The 16,507-nt window shown below is 46.6% G+C and overlaps 1 protein-coding gene and 1 pseudogene across 1 annotated transcript; both read right to left on the bottom strand.

Annotated features, from left to right (window-relative positions):
• Positions 1-11,500: 11,500 nt before the first annotated feature.
• On the bottom strand, positions 11,501-14,132 carry MOGAT3 (monoacylglycerol O-acyltransferase 3). The gene is given in 10 exon segments (XM_039849392.1): positions 11,501-11,612; positions 11,614-11,650; positions 11,736-11,938; positions 12,530-12,704; positions 13,004-13,065; positions 13,067-13,210; positions 13,471-13,537; positions 13,620-13,669; positions 13,671-13,725; positions 13,964-14,132. Coding segments are annotated over 10 exon segments (978 nt in total). The 5' UTR covers positions 14,037-14,132.
• A 471-nt stretch (positions 14,133-14,603) lies between these two features.
• Positions 14,604-16,456, bottom strand: LOC120591473 (2-acylglycerol O-acyltransferase 1-like; annotated as a pseudogene).
• Between the last annotated feature and the right edge of the window lie 51 nt (positions 16,457-16,507).

Here is a 16,507-nt window from a genome sequence, read left to right as displayed (position 1 = left end):
GATCATGTTCCTGGACTCCCACCCAAGTGGGTAAAGGGATGAAAGTCGTCTCTTGAATTCTAGGCCCACCTAGGCCAATAACTAACTGACAAGTCACTCAATCTTTTTTTAAAATAGGACTTCCTCCCCCATTTCTGATTTTTGAAACCATTAATGCAGAATGCATCTCATAAAGCTGCAGTTAAGGTAGAATATGCTCAATTGTGGGAAAGCAGCTCAAAAAGTTAAAGATGTTGGAAGGAAGAGTCACTAATGGCAGAAGGGGGATGCAATCACATCCAAATCCCTCCCCTTTCACCAGAAGCTGCACCTTCTTCCATCAGAAACTTTTGGATTGGTCCAACATTCACTCATTCGGACTTAAAAGTTTCCCAACGTTCCAATCCCCTCATGTCTGAGTTGCTTAGAGCAAGATGTCACTGCTCATTGGGCTAGTCAATAGCCATCTGATTCTAAAATCACCATGTTCAGACTTCTCCATCCTGACTCTCCTGGAGGATGGGGAGCAGTGGTGGTAAAAAGTTGAAAGATGACTATCTCCTGACTACCCCTCCCAGCAAGAAAGAGCAAGAGTCATTCAGCATCCTTAAGTGCTCAGAGGCTGCAGGGAAGTAGGCCATCACCCTGTGCTATATCCTTTGAAATTGACCAAGGTTAAGGCCATTGGGGGATGAAAGAGTAATCTGACAGTTGAAAGGTAAAAGCCCTGGCTTCTCAGACCTGGGTTCCAGGGCCATCCTGTATCCTCTACTGGTAGTGATACATATGTGAATCACAGAGCCACCTAGAATGTTTGTTTATAAAGCACTGTGGCTTAGTTCTCACAACACTGTAGGATGAGTGCAATAGTTTAGTCTCTTTACAAATGAACAAAGTGGATCCTAAGAGGTTTCATGATTTGGGACAGGTCCCATAGCAAGGGACACTATCAGGTCCTTTGACTACAAACTCAGACCCTATTGACTACTCACCTCTCAGAGGTCAAACGTACTACCTTGTGAAAGCACTTTGAAAACTATAAAGCATGAATCAAATGTCAGTACTATTAATGCTAGAGATATCCATTAGTCCTTCTGAATTTTGTAAATGATGTCTTATACTTTGGGGTCTTAAGTATTGGCTTTGACTCTCATACTGGACTTGTTTATTTGGGCCTTTTATTTGGGCAAGCCTATTTGTCTTCTCTCTGGGTCAAGTATGCCTTACTGTCAGCAGGGTGGTGGTACTCTTGATCCTTGTCATCTTAGTTGGGCCCACCCTCTACTGCAGGGCCCTCCCCATCCCCCTCTATCTCTCCTCCCTCCTCCACAATGGAACCACCTTGAATCATCTTTCCAGGCCTTCTGAACACCTCTACATCCCAGGATTCTGGTGACTAGGAGTTCCTCTTCCAGATTTGTGAGTTTTGAGTGTTCTCTCTGACCTCTCTTCTTCCAAGGCCTAGTCCCCTACTCTACCCCTGATACAGTGACCCCTCTTCTATCTGGGCAATTCCCTAATCTATGAGTCAGGTCTCGACTTTCCAGGATGTCTCCAGCTACCTATGGAACATCTTCACTTGGATGAAAGCAGTGAAATAAAAGATGTGAGTGCTTTATAGGAACTGAGCTGGATACCTCACTGCTTTATGTTGTACAACCTTCATGTCAAGCTCATTTTTCAGATAAGAAAGAGAGGAAAGAAAAAAGGGTTGAGTAATTGGTCCAAAGTCACAGAGCCAGTGAGTGCCTAAAAACCTTACTCAGATTATGGCACTGAAAAGAATCATCTAAATCACCCAGAAGGCAAGGTATCACAGATGCCACACACTCACTTGTGTCTCATGGTTTCCCTTATCTGTAAAGAGGGCATGTACCTAACTTCCAGTAAGAATTGAATAAGATAATGTTTGTAAAGTGCCTGACAGCATAGAAATTCAATTAATGTTAGGTATTATGATCTAGCCAATTGGAGCAGCAATTCTCCAGTGGGGTGCATTACAGCTTATACACTGGAATTCAGACACAACTGAAGCCTCTCTTGTTTATTCTTCTGCTAGGACTGTCAGACTAAACTCCATGAATCAGGGGATAGAAAGATGAATAACCATTGAGCTTGATCATGAACTTTTTAGGACAGGGTTGATACCACAGTTATCTTTATACCTCTGGTACTTAGTTCAGGTCTTGGCACATAGTATGTGCTTAATAAATATGTTATGAATGAATGAATGGTCTCAATCTATTTCAGCAGTTGGGGAGAGTGAGACTAGACTGATTATTTATCAAAGGTCACCCAGTTAGTTGGGTAGAGGCCAAACCAGACTACTGGTATACTAACCCTAAACCAATACGCAGCCCAGACTTACCTACATTTCTAAAGGTTAGGTGTGACTACTGTGCTTAAAAGTACCTGAAATTTCATATCTTCTCTCCTCCAATCAACAGGTTCCTCTCTCCAATCCACATAAATCACCACTGAATGTAATGTCCATTTATTTATTCAGCAAGCATTAGTGTCGTCTTCCATGGGCCTGTTTGATTCCATGTCTGCTCTCAATTTAGCTGGCCATAAAAACAAAACAAAACACTTTTATTCTGGAGATTATCTAACATACACAAAAATAGAGAGAACAGTACAGTATAAGGAGGCCCTATTAGCCTAACTTCAGCTTCAAAACTTATCCATTCATAACTAATGTTGTTCTGTACCACAAGCTACTTCTCACCTCTCCTAATAATTTGAAACAAATTTTAAACAAATTTTAGACATCATATTATTTCACTAGTATTTCAGCAAGTCATTTAAATATCATTATTAAATTGATATAAACACAACTGTGCCTTCCTCCCAATTCAGATGTTGAAGCCCTAACCCCTAATGTGACCGTATTTGGAGATAGGGCCTTTAGGAAGGTAATTAAGGTTAAATGAGATTATAAGGGTGGGACCCAAATCCAATAGGATTAGTATCCTTATAGGAGAAGAGACACAAGATATCTCTTTCTCTCCAAGCATACACAGAGGAAAGGCTTTGTGAGGAGGCAGAGAGAAGGCTGCTGTCTACAAGCCAGGACAATTCTCACCAGAAACTGTTGGCACTTTGATCATGGACTTCTGGCCTTTAGAAATGGGATTTTGTTACGTCAGCCTGAGCAGACTAAAACACATACCTAAAATAATCTCTCTCTCTATCTCTGTCTCTGTCTCTGTCTCTCTCTCTCCCCCCCGCTTCTTTCTCTCTCTCTTTCTCCTTTTTTCTTCCTCACTCCTCAGAGTAATATGCCTCACCCTCTCTCTCCTCCTGCTCCTTTGAAGCAGCTGCCTTGTCTTGAGAAACTCAGATAGCCCTGTGGAGAGATCCACCTGACAAAGAACTGAGGCCTCAATCTAACCATAAGAAATGGAGGCCTGTCAACAACCATGTGAGTAAACTCGGAAGTAGATCTTTTAACCCCACTGGAGCCTTCAGATACTGTAGTCCTAGTCAACGGCTTGACTGCAATCTAATAACCATAGGCCAGAATCTCCTAGCTAAGCCTCTTAGAAACTATGTATTAACAAATGTTTGTTGTTGTAAGCTGGTAGGTTTGGGGGTAATTTGCAATACATGAAGTAACAGATAACTGATACACTTCATATGTATTTTAGGTTTCTTTTAATCTACAAGTTTCCCCTCCATCTCTCTTTTGCAACTTATTTATTGAAAAGAATGAATGTTTGTCCTGTAAATGTCCCCACCATCTGCCTTCTGCTGACTACACCTCCATGATATTGTTTACCATATTCCTCTCTCCTCTGTTTGTCCTGTAGGTGTAGATCTATCCTCCTTGTCCCATATGGTAGCCATTAGCTATCAGGCACCTGAAATGTGGTGGTACAACTGAGGAATTGAGCTTTTTATTTTATTTAGTTTGAATTACAATAATTTAAATTTCAAAATGAATAATTGGCCAGTTTACTGGAAAACTTTTAAGTAGGTTCAGAACAACTTTTTAAATTATAAATCTATTTTTTCACTTGTGAATTTTATAAACTCCAAATACAGATCGAGCATTTCCAATGGATGTTTAGTGTCTAAACTGAAATGTGTTTTACCAGATTTCAAAGATTTATAGAAAGAAAGTCTGTAAAATATCTACTTACTATGTATATATTGATTACATATTGAAATAATATTTTGGACATATTGGGCTAAATAAACATTAAAATTAATTCCACCTTTTTTTTACCTCTTAAAAGTAGTTACTACTAGACAAGTTTAAATTTTAATGTGGTTCACGTTAAATTTCTTGCTAAAGGTCAGATTGCCCTTTTTAAAAAAGATTATTTCATAGGTGATGCTGCGTTTTTCCATCAAAGGCTCAAATCTGGTTGTCTTGTTGAAATCTTATCAGATATTGATGCTCAAGACTTAAATCTAATCAGTTACCAGAGTTTGCAAAATGTTGATATTCTTATTCTGTAATTCTGGGTTGTTTTTGTTTTTGTTTCTCACTAGCTAGAATAAAAGGAACCCTGTTCTCCTCTACTAAGATTACCCCGAGGCATAGTTTGTGAAGGAAAGATAAGATAAATGCCTAAAAATTTCCTATTATTTGTTAATTTTCAAAATAATGAGTTGGTTCCTTAGCATTGTTCAATGGAGATCAATTATTATTTTTAGAGCCATTAAGAACTCATGGATTTTAAACCTGTTTAATGTGGTGCAATTTAATGCAGTTTCTGCCTTTATGGATACTCAAGTTATTCAGCTTTTGGGGTAAATCGATGTTTTTAAATGACATGGAAGGATCACGATAGATCTTTAGGAAGAGCTACAAGGATGCAGAAAAAAGGACGCCCTGAACCAACCTGGCAGGTGGGCAGGTAAAGAAAGGTGTCCTGGACTGAGATTTAAAAATTCCCCTCCAGATGATAAAGAAAAGCAGGGTCTTTCCAGTGGGAGAGGAAAGCCTGAGCAAAGCCCAGAGCTGAACACAAGCAAGAACAAGCAGTTCTGGGTTGCACCCATCCTTTAGTCAGGGGCTGGCCAGGGGAGGGTTTTAATCAGAAGAGATATGCCTTGTGAGTGGAGACCGCTCTCTGGTGGCCACATGGAGGATGGCAAGGAGGGAAGAAACCCAGGGAAGAAGGAACAAGCTGAGCTCATAAGGCTTCTTTAGTTCATTACATATACATAAGTTAGACAATTCCAGATCAAGAGCAGAAAACACAGTGCTGGGGATTATTATGCAGCTCTTTGGGAAGAGAAATGCTAGAGGGAAGCTCCTTAATGACTCTTTACTCTGAGGCCCAGACCTCTTGAAAATAAAATGGACCTTTCAGGATGGTGCAGTGATTCATCTTCTCTTTGTGCACCTGGCATGTGCACTTTTCCAAAGTGAAGATCCCATGGCAAATGCTTGCCACTACCCACCATGGAACATTCCTTGTCTAATTTGCACAAAAACCACCTCTTGGTGGCTGCAGCCCCCAGGTATAAGCAGACAGTACTTTTGTGTGAATTTTTTTTTTTAATAAAAACACCTGTTGTAGGTTGAATTGCATCCCCTCAAAAGGTATGTTGAAGTCCTGACCCCTAGTACCTGTGAAAGTGACGTTATTTCAAAATAGGTTCTTTGCAGATGTAATCAAGTTGAGATTAGGTCATACTGAATAAGAGTGGGCCCTAATCCAATATGACGGGTATCCTATATGAAAAGGAAAATTTGGACACAGGCACAGAGGGAGAATGCCATGCAACAACAAAAGCAGAGATTGGGATGATGCAGCTGCAAGCCAGGGATTGATGGCCAAGAGGGAAGAGGGAAGGAAGGATTTATTTCTCTCCTACAGATTTCGGCAGGAACATAGCTCTGCCAACACCTTGATTTTGACCTTCAGAATTGTGAGACAATACATTTTTGTTGTTTTAAATCTCCACGTGAGTGGTACTTTATTATGGCAGCCTTAGGAAACTAATTTAGCATCTTTTCTTCCCGTGATGGGTGCAGCCCCATTTCTAGCTTTGCGATGAAAACCCCTATTTACTCCCACCCCCACCTGGGCATTCGGTGCAGGGCATGAACTACAAACTATGTGACTGATTTCCTCTTGGATTCGTTTCATTTGTTTAGCACTCACCATGTACCAGGTATCATGACAAAATGCAAAAATGAACAAGACATACTCCCCGCCCTTAACATTGGCATTTAATAATATGGGAAAGATGATAATAAACAAGCCATACGTTGGTGTAGCAAAACAATGGTTTGCATAACGTGATGTTCACAAGATGTCATCTTGTGATATGGTTGTGGTTAGGAAAAGATTTTATGGGAAAAAGGTGGGCAACATAATAGTGACAATGGTTAACATTTATTGAGCATCCTATCAGGCACTGTGCTAAGCACTTTATGTATACATCTCATTTAAAGCACATAATGGTGACCTTGGTGTAGGTGGCTAAGGCTTAGAGAAGTCATGTGAGTCCACCAAGGTCTATATCTATTAAGTGCTAGATACTGGAGCTGAGCTACAACTTGATGGTAGGGGTTCCAAGGATGGTGGGAAGAACTCCAGTTAAGAAGAAAAGCAAGTTAAAGATGGATGAGAAACTGAGCTAGGCTCTGGTTGTGGGCTTCCTCAAATGCTGTGCTGAGGAGCTCACACCTTCTAACAATGAGGATCCAGTGACAGTAAGTAGGAAAAATGAAATGTTGAAAACAATTTTAAGGAAGAGCATTTTGATAGCATGAGAAGGCATTTGATGGAAGATGAGAGGTAGGACCTCTGATCGCTGAGAAGTGGTCCCAGAGGGAGGCCATGGGAGGAATGAGGGTATGGAGTAAGGGAAGAAGCTAAAAAACACTTAGAAGGAAAATAGAAGAGGCCAGGAAGTCTGATTGGGGTTCTGAAAGGTGGGCAGAGAGGAAGGAAGCAAAGGTGATTCTGGCATCTCCAGTGTGCAACTGGGCAATAACATCTGGTGGAAGCAGGCAGTTCAGGATATAAACAGAGCTCATTGGATACACAGATGCCATGTTCTGCCTGTAGATAGGTTGACTTTTCAGAGCCAGAGGGATGAGCAGGTGGTGAGGACCCACAGGGGTAGAGCTCAGAAGGAAGGACCAGCAGAAGGATTAGAGAAGAGCCGACCTCTGAGAGGTGACAGCAGTGGTCCCAAAGCACATTAGGGTCTGCATAGGTGGCAGGTGAATGGGATGGCACAGAGCTCAAGTCTGACCCTAACAGGATTCTCACTACCTGGTCTGGAGCTTCCAAAACAGTTGCAACAATGCGTAAGCTGCCTTAACCTCCTCTGGTTTACTGGGCAGTATCTTCTGCTAGTTCTGAGGGCTCCTCCTTGCCCCGGCCCTCTACAATGATGGCTTTTCTTCTTTTTTCTCCAAAAATGTCTTCTGAATGTTTCCTCTAGGCTGCATCGTGGGTGAGTGAGCACCCAGACTGGAGAAAAATTCAAGAGTAGAGTGGCAGGAAGCCAGTGGATGACAATTTTCTTAAACCTAAACACACAGACATCTGTGCAGCTGAGCCATGAGGTTGTGTGCATCTCATTCACTTCTCAAAATAACCCTATGTATGTTCAGTTGGCAAAAATTTGAGCTATACCTTGTGATTTGTGCACTTTCCTGTATTGTATTTCAATGAAAAGTTAGAAAAAAAAATCCCACAACTCTGAAATAGGTAGCTCCATGTTACCAGGGATAAACTGAGGCCTGGAAAGGTTAAGCAATTTGTCAAGGTTGGGGTTGGTAGCTGAGATTCAAAGCCAGGTCTATGGGTCTCAGAGATGGGTGCCCTTTCCTCTGTGACCACTCAGTGGACCCTTTTCCCTTCTGCTCCTTCACAGGGCTAAGATGGCCACAGACCACTTTGAGTCCTCAAACCCAGGTTTTGTGTCAAGCCTCCCCTTGAAATATATGCCTTCTAACTCTGTCCTATTTCTGTTCCAAATAAGTGGCCATTATCATAGCACCAGAACAGCCATGTGACACATTTCTCAGTGAGGACCTAGATCCTGAGGGCTGGGACTGGAAGGGACGGTCCCCTTTCCCTGGGGCCTGGGCTCAAGCTTATTCTGTTTAGAGTCTTGATTCATAATAAGGGTTCTAGCATTGATCAGGGGCTGAGCCTGATCCCCATCAGCCCAATGGCCAAGCTGACAGTTGAATTTGGGGGATTTAGTTCAAATATGGGATTTAATTGGAACCTGTATGACAGCAGCTGCTGGGAAATAGTTGACTGATATGCAAAAGGCCATTTTGAGTTTCTCTTCTAGTATCTCAGTCTAGCAGGCTGTACTCCTTGTCTGGACATTGCGGTCTTGGATCTGCACAGATTGGTGGGAGGTATGTGACATGGAGCTGGCACCTGGACACTCCGCTCTTCTCCATACAAGGCTCTAGCCTCTTAGACCAAGTTCCATCCAAGACTAATGCTTGATGAGGGAGGGCTAGAAAGCCAGATGACAGGAGGAAAATGGGGACCAGAGGACCTTTGCCTCAGTGAGGCTAGGATCAGAGCATGACAGCAGAGGTTTGTTGGGGAGGCTCAGGAAAGAGTAGGAGTCATGGGAGGGACCCCTGAACTCTATGGCTTCCTCCCAGTCTTGGCTGGCTTCCCGGAGAAGGTGGGTGGTGGTGAAGGGAGGCTCCCTATGGCTTGTCACAGTGGACAGGAAGGATGTCAAGCTGCCATGATGAACAGGGAAGTGGTACTCATCTCGCTCAAGTGGGTCCTGGAGGGATATTAATTGGGACGCATACTTGCCATTGTCCAAGGGTGTCATCTATCTTCCTCTGCCCAGCACAGCCTTCCCACGATCCTCAGCAGTAACAAAACATTCTAATTGCCACCCCCCTACCCCCACCCGACACTCACGTATAAATGCCAAGTCTCTCTTTCAAGAGATGGAAGCCTGATCTTGACCTTCCTGTACCTTTCTGGCTCATGCTGTGGCCTCCCCCCAGTCCAGATGTTTCCACGTGGAGGATAATGTTCCCTTTTGATTCTTCCTCTCTCCAAGGTCAGACCTGGCACCTTTTCTGAAAACCTTGCCCTACTGACTTTGCAGGTACTGGGAGTATTTTGTCCTTTTGATTGCATCTCTGCCTCTTGGGCCAACTATATTTCTTAACTGAATTTCTGGCTGCTCTTATTTCTCTCTAGCCTCAGGCCAATCTGCTCCCAACCACCATCCTCTCCATGACATCGGTCTTGGATTTCAGACAGGGGCTTTATGGGGAATAAAGTCCCCTCCTCTCTGTCCCCCAGTCCCACATAAAGGTCTCATTTCTCACCTACCACCCAGCTCAACCCCATATCCCTAGAGAGAGGCAACCACCACTCACAGGGAAGCAGAGGAACAGGGAGATTCTTGGAGGAAGAACCAAAGTGGTCTAATCTCTATAACCCCAGCTCTTGGCAGCCAGTTGGTGCATTTGTCCTTCAGGAAAAGAACACAGAGAAAAATGTACATGATACTAACACTGAAGTTTGGGCTGAGGTGTGAAGATACAATAAATAGGTCCTCCATTCCAAAAGCGGCCAGACCAAACCACACACCACATTTTCCAAGTGAATGGTTAAAAAGTGATTCTTGAGCCTCTCACTCATGACAAGGATCAGAATTTGGAGATGAAGGAGAGGTGGTTGGGGAGGACTTTTAACGTGCTAGAAGCTCTACTCCCAGAAGGCAAGGTTGACTTGACAAGATCAGTGACAAAAGGTTTTAAGACACAAAGAGATTGGCATGTCCCAGCATTTGGGGGATGTGATCACCAGAGAAATCTAGTGGCTGACTGGACATTCTACTTAAGATAGAAGGAAGGACAAGTGGCTGCATTGAGGATAGCCTGCACTCTAAGGGTATCTGGACCAAGGACGCTCAGAGCTGGAGCTGTTTTTTTTCCATCCCTCTCCTTAACCCCCAAACTAGAAGAGTAAAGGGATTCCTACAGAGCAACCTTTGTTGAGTGCATGGGCAGAAAACCAGGGACAGATGATAAGGCAGAGAAAGTACAGAAGCTACCAAAGAGAACTTAAAGGGAAAACTGAAGGATCCATGAGTGTACCCAGGAGGAAAAGGTTTTGAAGATCTGGAGGCCCAGAGAATACATTGTATCTTAATGGCAGTGTAGTCAAGATTGTTTGGGCTGCTTTTCCCCTCCTCTGCCCCAAGAAGATCAGTAACAACAGCTAGCATGGGAGGGGAAAGAAAGACGTCATCCCCACCCCTTTCCACTTCATCTTCCACAGCTGCTGCTTCTGGATAAGCAGACAGCATCCCATCCTTGCTGGAGAGGGGAAAGTTCCTACCCCTGGATGAAGATCTAAGTGTTGATTATCACATGAATTAAACATTTCTATGTACTAACGTAAAATGGATGTAGAATCTATTACCTGAGAATGACCCAGATAAGTCATGGGATTGCTCAGAATTTCATCCAGAAATGAGAGAGAATTCTTCCACTGAATAAATTTTATAGGAAAGTGGAAGACAAATATAGTTGCATTCCAATTACATTTCAACAAATAATTCTTGTTTAAGTCCTGGATACAGATACAAAGTCAGTCAGCAAATAGGACTGACAAAATCAGAGGATGCTATGACCAGATAAAGACCCTTACATTGTTTAATCTGACCCTCTCGTTCCACCATTGCCATGCCTGTAACAACGATGATGATGATGATGATGATGACGATGATGATGATGATGATGATGATGATGATGATGATGATGATAACAAACTCTCATTGGCTCGTATTTCGTCAATCTCTGTTCTAAGCCCGTAAGTCTTAATTCTTTAATCTTTATAATAGTCCTATACTTATTGAGCAAATGAGTTAGCGGTGACCTAATGCTGGGCTTGCAGTAGGACTTAATGTTGGTAAAACAAATCTTTGCTTCATCTGATCTCCCAGACCCAAGGAAACTTAAAGGATGGGGATGGGGTGCAAAGGCAAGCTATGTACTTAACTGTCTTTTCTACCACTGGGGATCATTCCATTCTCTATATTGTCAGGTACCCTTGATCAAGCTCAGCCTTCGCTCATTGTATTCCACCATCCACCCTATCTTCTCCAACCACTTAAATTTTTCTCACTCCTCTAAGCCTAGCTCTCCTTGCAGCTACCCTTCCCCAACTCAGTCTGAATACTGTACAGCTCTTAGCTAAGCAGACGCCTTCATTTACAGAGGGAGAAAGGGCCCAGCAAAGGAAAGAGATTTATGCAAGGTCAGGCAGCAGAATTAAGTTTCACTGGAAGGAGAATTCAGGGTCCTGATACTCATTCTAATGCAGCAACTTGATAGCATGTGAAGATGGGAAAGATTATGCCCCGACATGCTCACGCACAAAGGGAGAGTATGAGTGCTGCAGGCATCCAATTCCACAAAGTAGGAAAGTAGGAGAGAACTAGATTTTACTGGAAGACTAGAACACAAAAGTAGGTAGGAGTGTCAGTGCACTGGGATAAGGGGCTCAGGGGCTGGGGAGCAGGGACAAGGCCAGGGCTACATGAAGGTGAGGCGAGTAGAAACAGGGACACAACAGCTTTCCATGTGCTCCTCAAACAGCTGCTCCAGAACCTTCACATAGAGCATGTGGTAGTGGTCTACACTACCACATGTGGAGGCACTGAGGCACCAGGTTGGGGCAGCCCACTATAGTGAGAGGGGTGACAAGTGAGGTGAGAGGCCTCTGCTACACGGCTGGTGGTAGCTTTCTTACCTGGAGATGGGAACTCACCCACAGTGGTGATGGGAACAGGGAAGGGCAGCAGGCCCCAGGAGTTGGCCAAGAATAGACCATGGTCCCAGAAGAGGCAAGGAGCAAAGCCTTTGAGTTTCTGGCAGGTGGTTTGGTACAGATGCTGCCAGGAGCCTTTGGCAAAAACCTTAAGTCTGAAGACATCATTCTCCCCAAAGGAGTACACAGGCACAATGGAGGCCCTAGGAAGGGGCAGCAATAGAGAAGAGGGTGGTCAGGCCAGTGGCTCTTGAAGTACCCCAAAATGGAAGACCCAGAGAGCAGCAAATCCCTCCCCACACCTCATGATTCTACTTCTCAAGGACTTTAAAGCAAACGATGATGGCTATAAAGAAAGATCTGGAAGAAAGAGTACTTACTGAGAAATGATTGTGTACTAGGCATTCATATATACATTTCCTCACCCAGTCTTTACAACTATATCATCGCAAGGCAAGTATTAACTACTTCACAGGTTAAGAAACATGTCCAAGGTCTTGCCTTTGAGACAGTGTCAGAGAGGAATTTGAACTCCACACTTTGAACCAAAGGGTCCTGCTATTTGCATTATGAACTTGCCTCTCTTGGAGTGAGAGAAAACCTGGAAAGTTATCACAGTGCTTGGCACAGAGTAAGCAGTGCTCTCCAGGTATAGGGCACAGTGGGCTCTGGGAATACACAGTCCCATCTATAGGAACTTGGATGTGTAGAGATGGAGAATGTACCCGCTCAGGCACACTGTGAAGTTTGACCATTAAGAGCAGCCCTGGAGTGGGCACCTGTACCCCACTCACCCATACCTCAGTGCCAGGTATACAAAGCCTTTGTGATTCTGGAGAATGAGATGATGTTCCCCTGTGATGGCATACAGGGACTCATGGGCACCCCCAACCACAATGACCACAACCTGCCCAAGCTGGGGCTGTGACAGAATAAAGTCCAAGCTCTGGTGGTTAATGGAACACTCGCCTGCAAGCATGAGGAGGTGAGGAGCAGTCATCACCCCCTCCTTGGCTCCATAACCTCTCACTTCACCCTTTAGTACCTGAAGGGTGAGCCCCACATCCCATTCCTTCTAAACCCCTCTACCCACCATGCCTATGTCTGTGTGCCCTATGGTGCTTGTCTCAGCAAAGACATTACAGAACACTTGCTCCAAAGCTATTCACTGAAGTCCACTGGGAGCCTGGCTGGTATTCAGGCCAGGTCTCTGAGCTGGGAGTCACCTTGGCCAGAGGGCACCTCCTCCCTCTCAGCTAGAAACTCACCACAGGACATGATGTAGTCTCGATAGATTGGGATGTGGTAGAGTTTGGCCAACTGGAGTAGGCTGAAGAAGCCCAAGGAACTGCTGAGAGAAGCCATTGTCCTCGGGGGAAAAATTACAGAAGGTTCCAATGCACATGTTTCCATGTGTGTGAAAGTCAAACACATAGTTCCCGTCTGGGGGCAGCTCTACCGTTTTCACCAGTTTTGGGGTATTGGGCAGGATGAGGGGAAGAGGGCACGGAAGGCAGGACACCAGCTGAAAATTTGTTGCCCTCCACCCTAATAGACTTCATAATTCAAGGTCCTAGGATGGGGTCAAAGGTACAGGGGCCTACTCTTGAACACTTGCCCCATTGCCTGAGCTTAGGCTGCCAGAGCTCAGGCTTCAACACAGGAAGGGGTGAATAGGTAGGGGAGGTGGGGGAGTAGGAGGGGGCTGAGAATCTTTGGGTAACCTGTTACCTTGATAGGATGATAATTTGTTAGGTGTTTCTAAATGGTCCAGTTCCTAATCCACTCACACCGCCTTCCACCTTAGGGCAGAGACATATAAGTGGAAGCCCTGGAGGCACCCAGCTGCCATCTCTCACTACCTGGGCCCCTGTCCACTGCTACCTCGGTTGGGTATATCCCACTCCAGGAAGGGCCACGCCAGGTAGAGAACAGAATGACCAAAGAGGCATGAAGAGGAGGGATAAGACAAGAAAGGGTAAGAAAGGGCCTGGGTGAAAGTTGAGGAAAAAAAATGAATTAGCTTTTGAAATTCCAGGCATTCCATCCATGGTTCCTCTCCTCCACCTGAGGATCATATCCTCCCACCAGCTCCCAGCCCCACATCCGATCCTTTCCCCTTCCCTTTGCACTTGGGCATCCAGGCAAGTGGAGCTGCAGCCTTTCTCCCCAAAGTCTCTCCTCCCCTTTCAGACCCCAGGCACCCATGCCTCTCTCACTCCTCCCACCCATGAAGAGGAAAGTGAGCATGTATTGGTAAGTGCCCAAGGCTGCTAGCCACTGCTTCTGCAGGGTTTTCATGGCTCAGGAGAGCAACAGGAACGTGGAGATTCCTATCCCAGCAGTATTCCTCCACCAGCAGGGCTCCAGGACCCAGAAGACAAATGAGGAAGTTTTCAGTAGCTGTCTAGAAGGCTTCCTAGCCCAAGGGACCAAGCCTTTGGGACCTCCCAGGATTGGGATTGCGAGGGGCTGAGGGGTGTGGACGGGGAGATCTCCGGATCCTGACTTCTCCAGGCTGTTCTCAGACTGCTCTTTGAACTTCCTGAGTCAGTGGGTCTGAACTGGTTGTGGAACCCACCTGGCAGGGGCGGAGGGCGTGTGCCAAGGAGGTGTGGAAACTGATGAACAGAGGCTGGAGAGCCGGCTCTCTGAGCCCCAGCCTCTGGCGGGGTCCAGAAGCCCAAATGACACTGTCTGATCTCAAGTAAGACCCAGCAGGCCCATGATGCGTGCCCGGAATCTGTTTGCAGGTCTCCGGGAGTGTCAAGGCTAGAGGTGGGATGGGAAGGGAGTGGTGCTGTGGGGCAGGTGGACCCCCCCCCTCACCCCCCACCCCTCCTTGCACAAACAGACAAACACCGCAGGTCTGTTTCTGCCTTTAATTCCACTCCCCCAACCTTAGTCACCTACGGGGCTGGGGAGGGGCTTGGAGGTGCAAGTGTGCCTAGGTGAGAACGAGGTGCCTGTTGGCAGGGGCCCCATAGCGCGCCTTGTGCTCTTGGAACAGCCCTGTTAGCCCACGTAGAGGGCGTTGCAGCACCTCCACCTGCGCCCAGCTGCACCCGGATCGGGGCCCCCACTGTGAGCAGAACAGGAGGCAAGAGGGTGGTCACTGGGATACCCCCAACCCCCGACCAGACTCCCCGTCCCCTTCCTGCCCGCTCACTGCGATTGTTGGGGACAGAGGTCAGAGCCCTAAAGGTTGTCAAAGGCCAGCCAGAGGTGGTGCACTGCCAGGCAGCCAGGATTTCAGGCCCCAACCAACGACCTTCACCACCTGGCCTGGGGAGCGTGAGAGCGCCTGAGCTCCGGAGGCGTGGGCGGAGGGCAGGCCAAGGCTCACCGATGGTGTAGATGGGTGTGCGGAAGGTCAAGAGGAGTTCCAGGCGGCCTTGGAACAGCGTAGGGCCACACACAGCAGAAGCTGCAGGGCTTCCTGTGCCCTCCACACTCAGGAGCACAGCAGATTTGGGAACTATTGGGAGAGCTCGTTCTCCCCAAAAGAGAAGACGGGCACCAGGGAGGCCCTGTGGGAGCAGAGGTATGCCTGATTCTGGTCCCCAGGGGCACAGGGCAGCCTAGGAGTTCTCTGGCCACTAGCCGCTTTCTCACCTGTGTTTCAGTACCAGCTTGACAAATCCCTTCTGCTTCTGGATTTGCAAGCTCAGCGCTCCAGGCTTTGCCTCCAGAGCCTCCTCCAGCCCTCCCACAACTAGGACTGTCACCTAGCTGCCCCAAGGCAGGGACAACAGATAGGCGGTGATGGCCTTGTTAGAGGACACCAAACGTGGGAGGGAGGGCAAGGCAGAAGCTGGAGGACCTGGGGCCTGGGTCTTGAGAAGAGAGAGGGAGGAGGGCACCAGTTAAGTAGAGCTGGGACCAGGAGCCCTCAGATGGGAGTGAGAGGTGACAGCAAAAACTGGGGGTCTTGTGGCGGGGCTCCTCCTTCCTCACCACTACACATGATGTAGTCCCAGAAGAGAGGGAAGTGAAACCGACAGGGCAGCATGAGCAGGTGGGGTTGGTGGCCTCTGTGCAGAAGTTGCCGAAGGCTCCGGCAACCAGGATGCTGTGAGGGTGGAAGCCGAAGAGGTAGTTATGAGAAGGATCCAACTCTGTGGTTTTAACCAGCTGAAGGGCAGAGAGTGCACACCCAACCCTGGCAGTGAGTTTACACGTTTGCGGATGACCCTCAGAAGAGTCTGTTCTGAAACCCTGTCCCCAATTCAGCACGCTGTTCCTGGGGACGCTCACCAAGATAGAGAAGTAGTCCAAGAAATGTCTCCAGATGACCCAGTTGCAGACCCCGGTAGATTGGCGGCCTCCCGCCTGTGGTGTGTCCTTATCTCTAGACCAGGGAGAGGACCACTAGGATCCAGGCTTGGCCTAGAAATGCAAGGAGCATTTCTAGGCCAGGCACACCTGGGCTGAAGGATGGAGGATGAAGAAGGGGTGTCTCAGGACCCAGGGATCTCCTCATTGTCTCTCTCTTCCCTGTCTCCCTCTCCCCTGTCTCACCTAATTACTTTTCACTCCTTCATGGACCCTGGAGATCCCTGCCTCACCTCCCTCCCTTGCAGTAATGGAGAAGCAGAACTCCAGATGCATGGGTGGGGTCAGGTCCAGGGCTTCAGGGACTCACCCAGCCCCAAGAAGACCCATTGCAGGACAGCAAACACTTGGAGACACTGGCAGAGGTGGCTGGAAGAGGCTGGCATTCTGTAGAGGGAAGTCACATAGGCGGCCACCATAGGCTTTTAAGCACACCC

The sequence above is a fragment of the Pteropus medius genome, unplaced genomic scaffold (genome assembly GCF_902729225.1).
Source record: "Pteropus medius unplaced genomic scaffold, Ma_sr-lr_union100, whole genome shotgun sequence".
Taxonomy (NCBI): domain Eukaryota; kingdom Metazoa; phylum Chordata; class Mammalia; order Chiroptera; family Pteropodidae; genus Pteropus; species Pteropus medius.
Note: the sequence above shows the minus strand (reverse complement) of the source record. Positions and strands in the feature narration are given on the sequence as shown.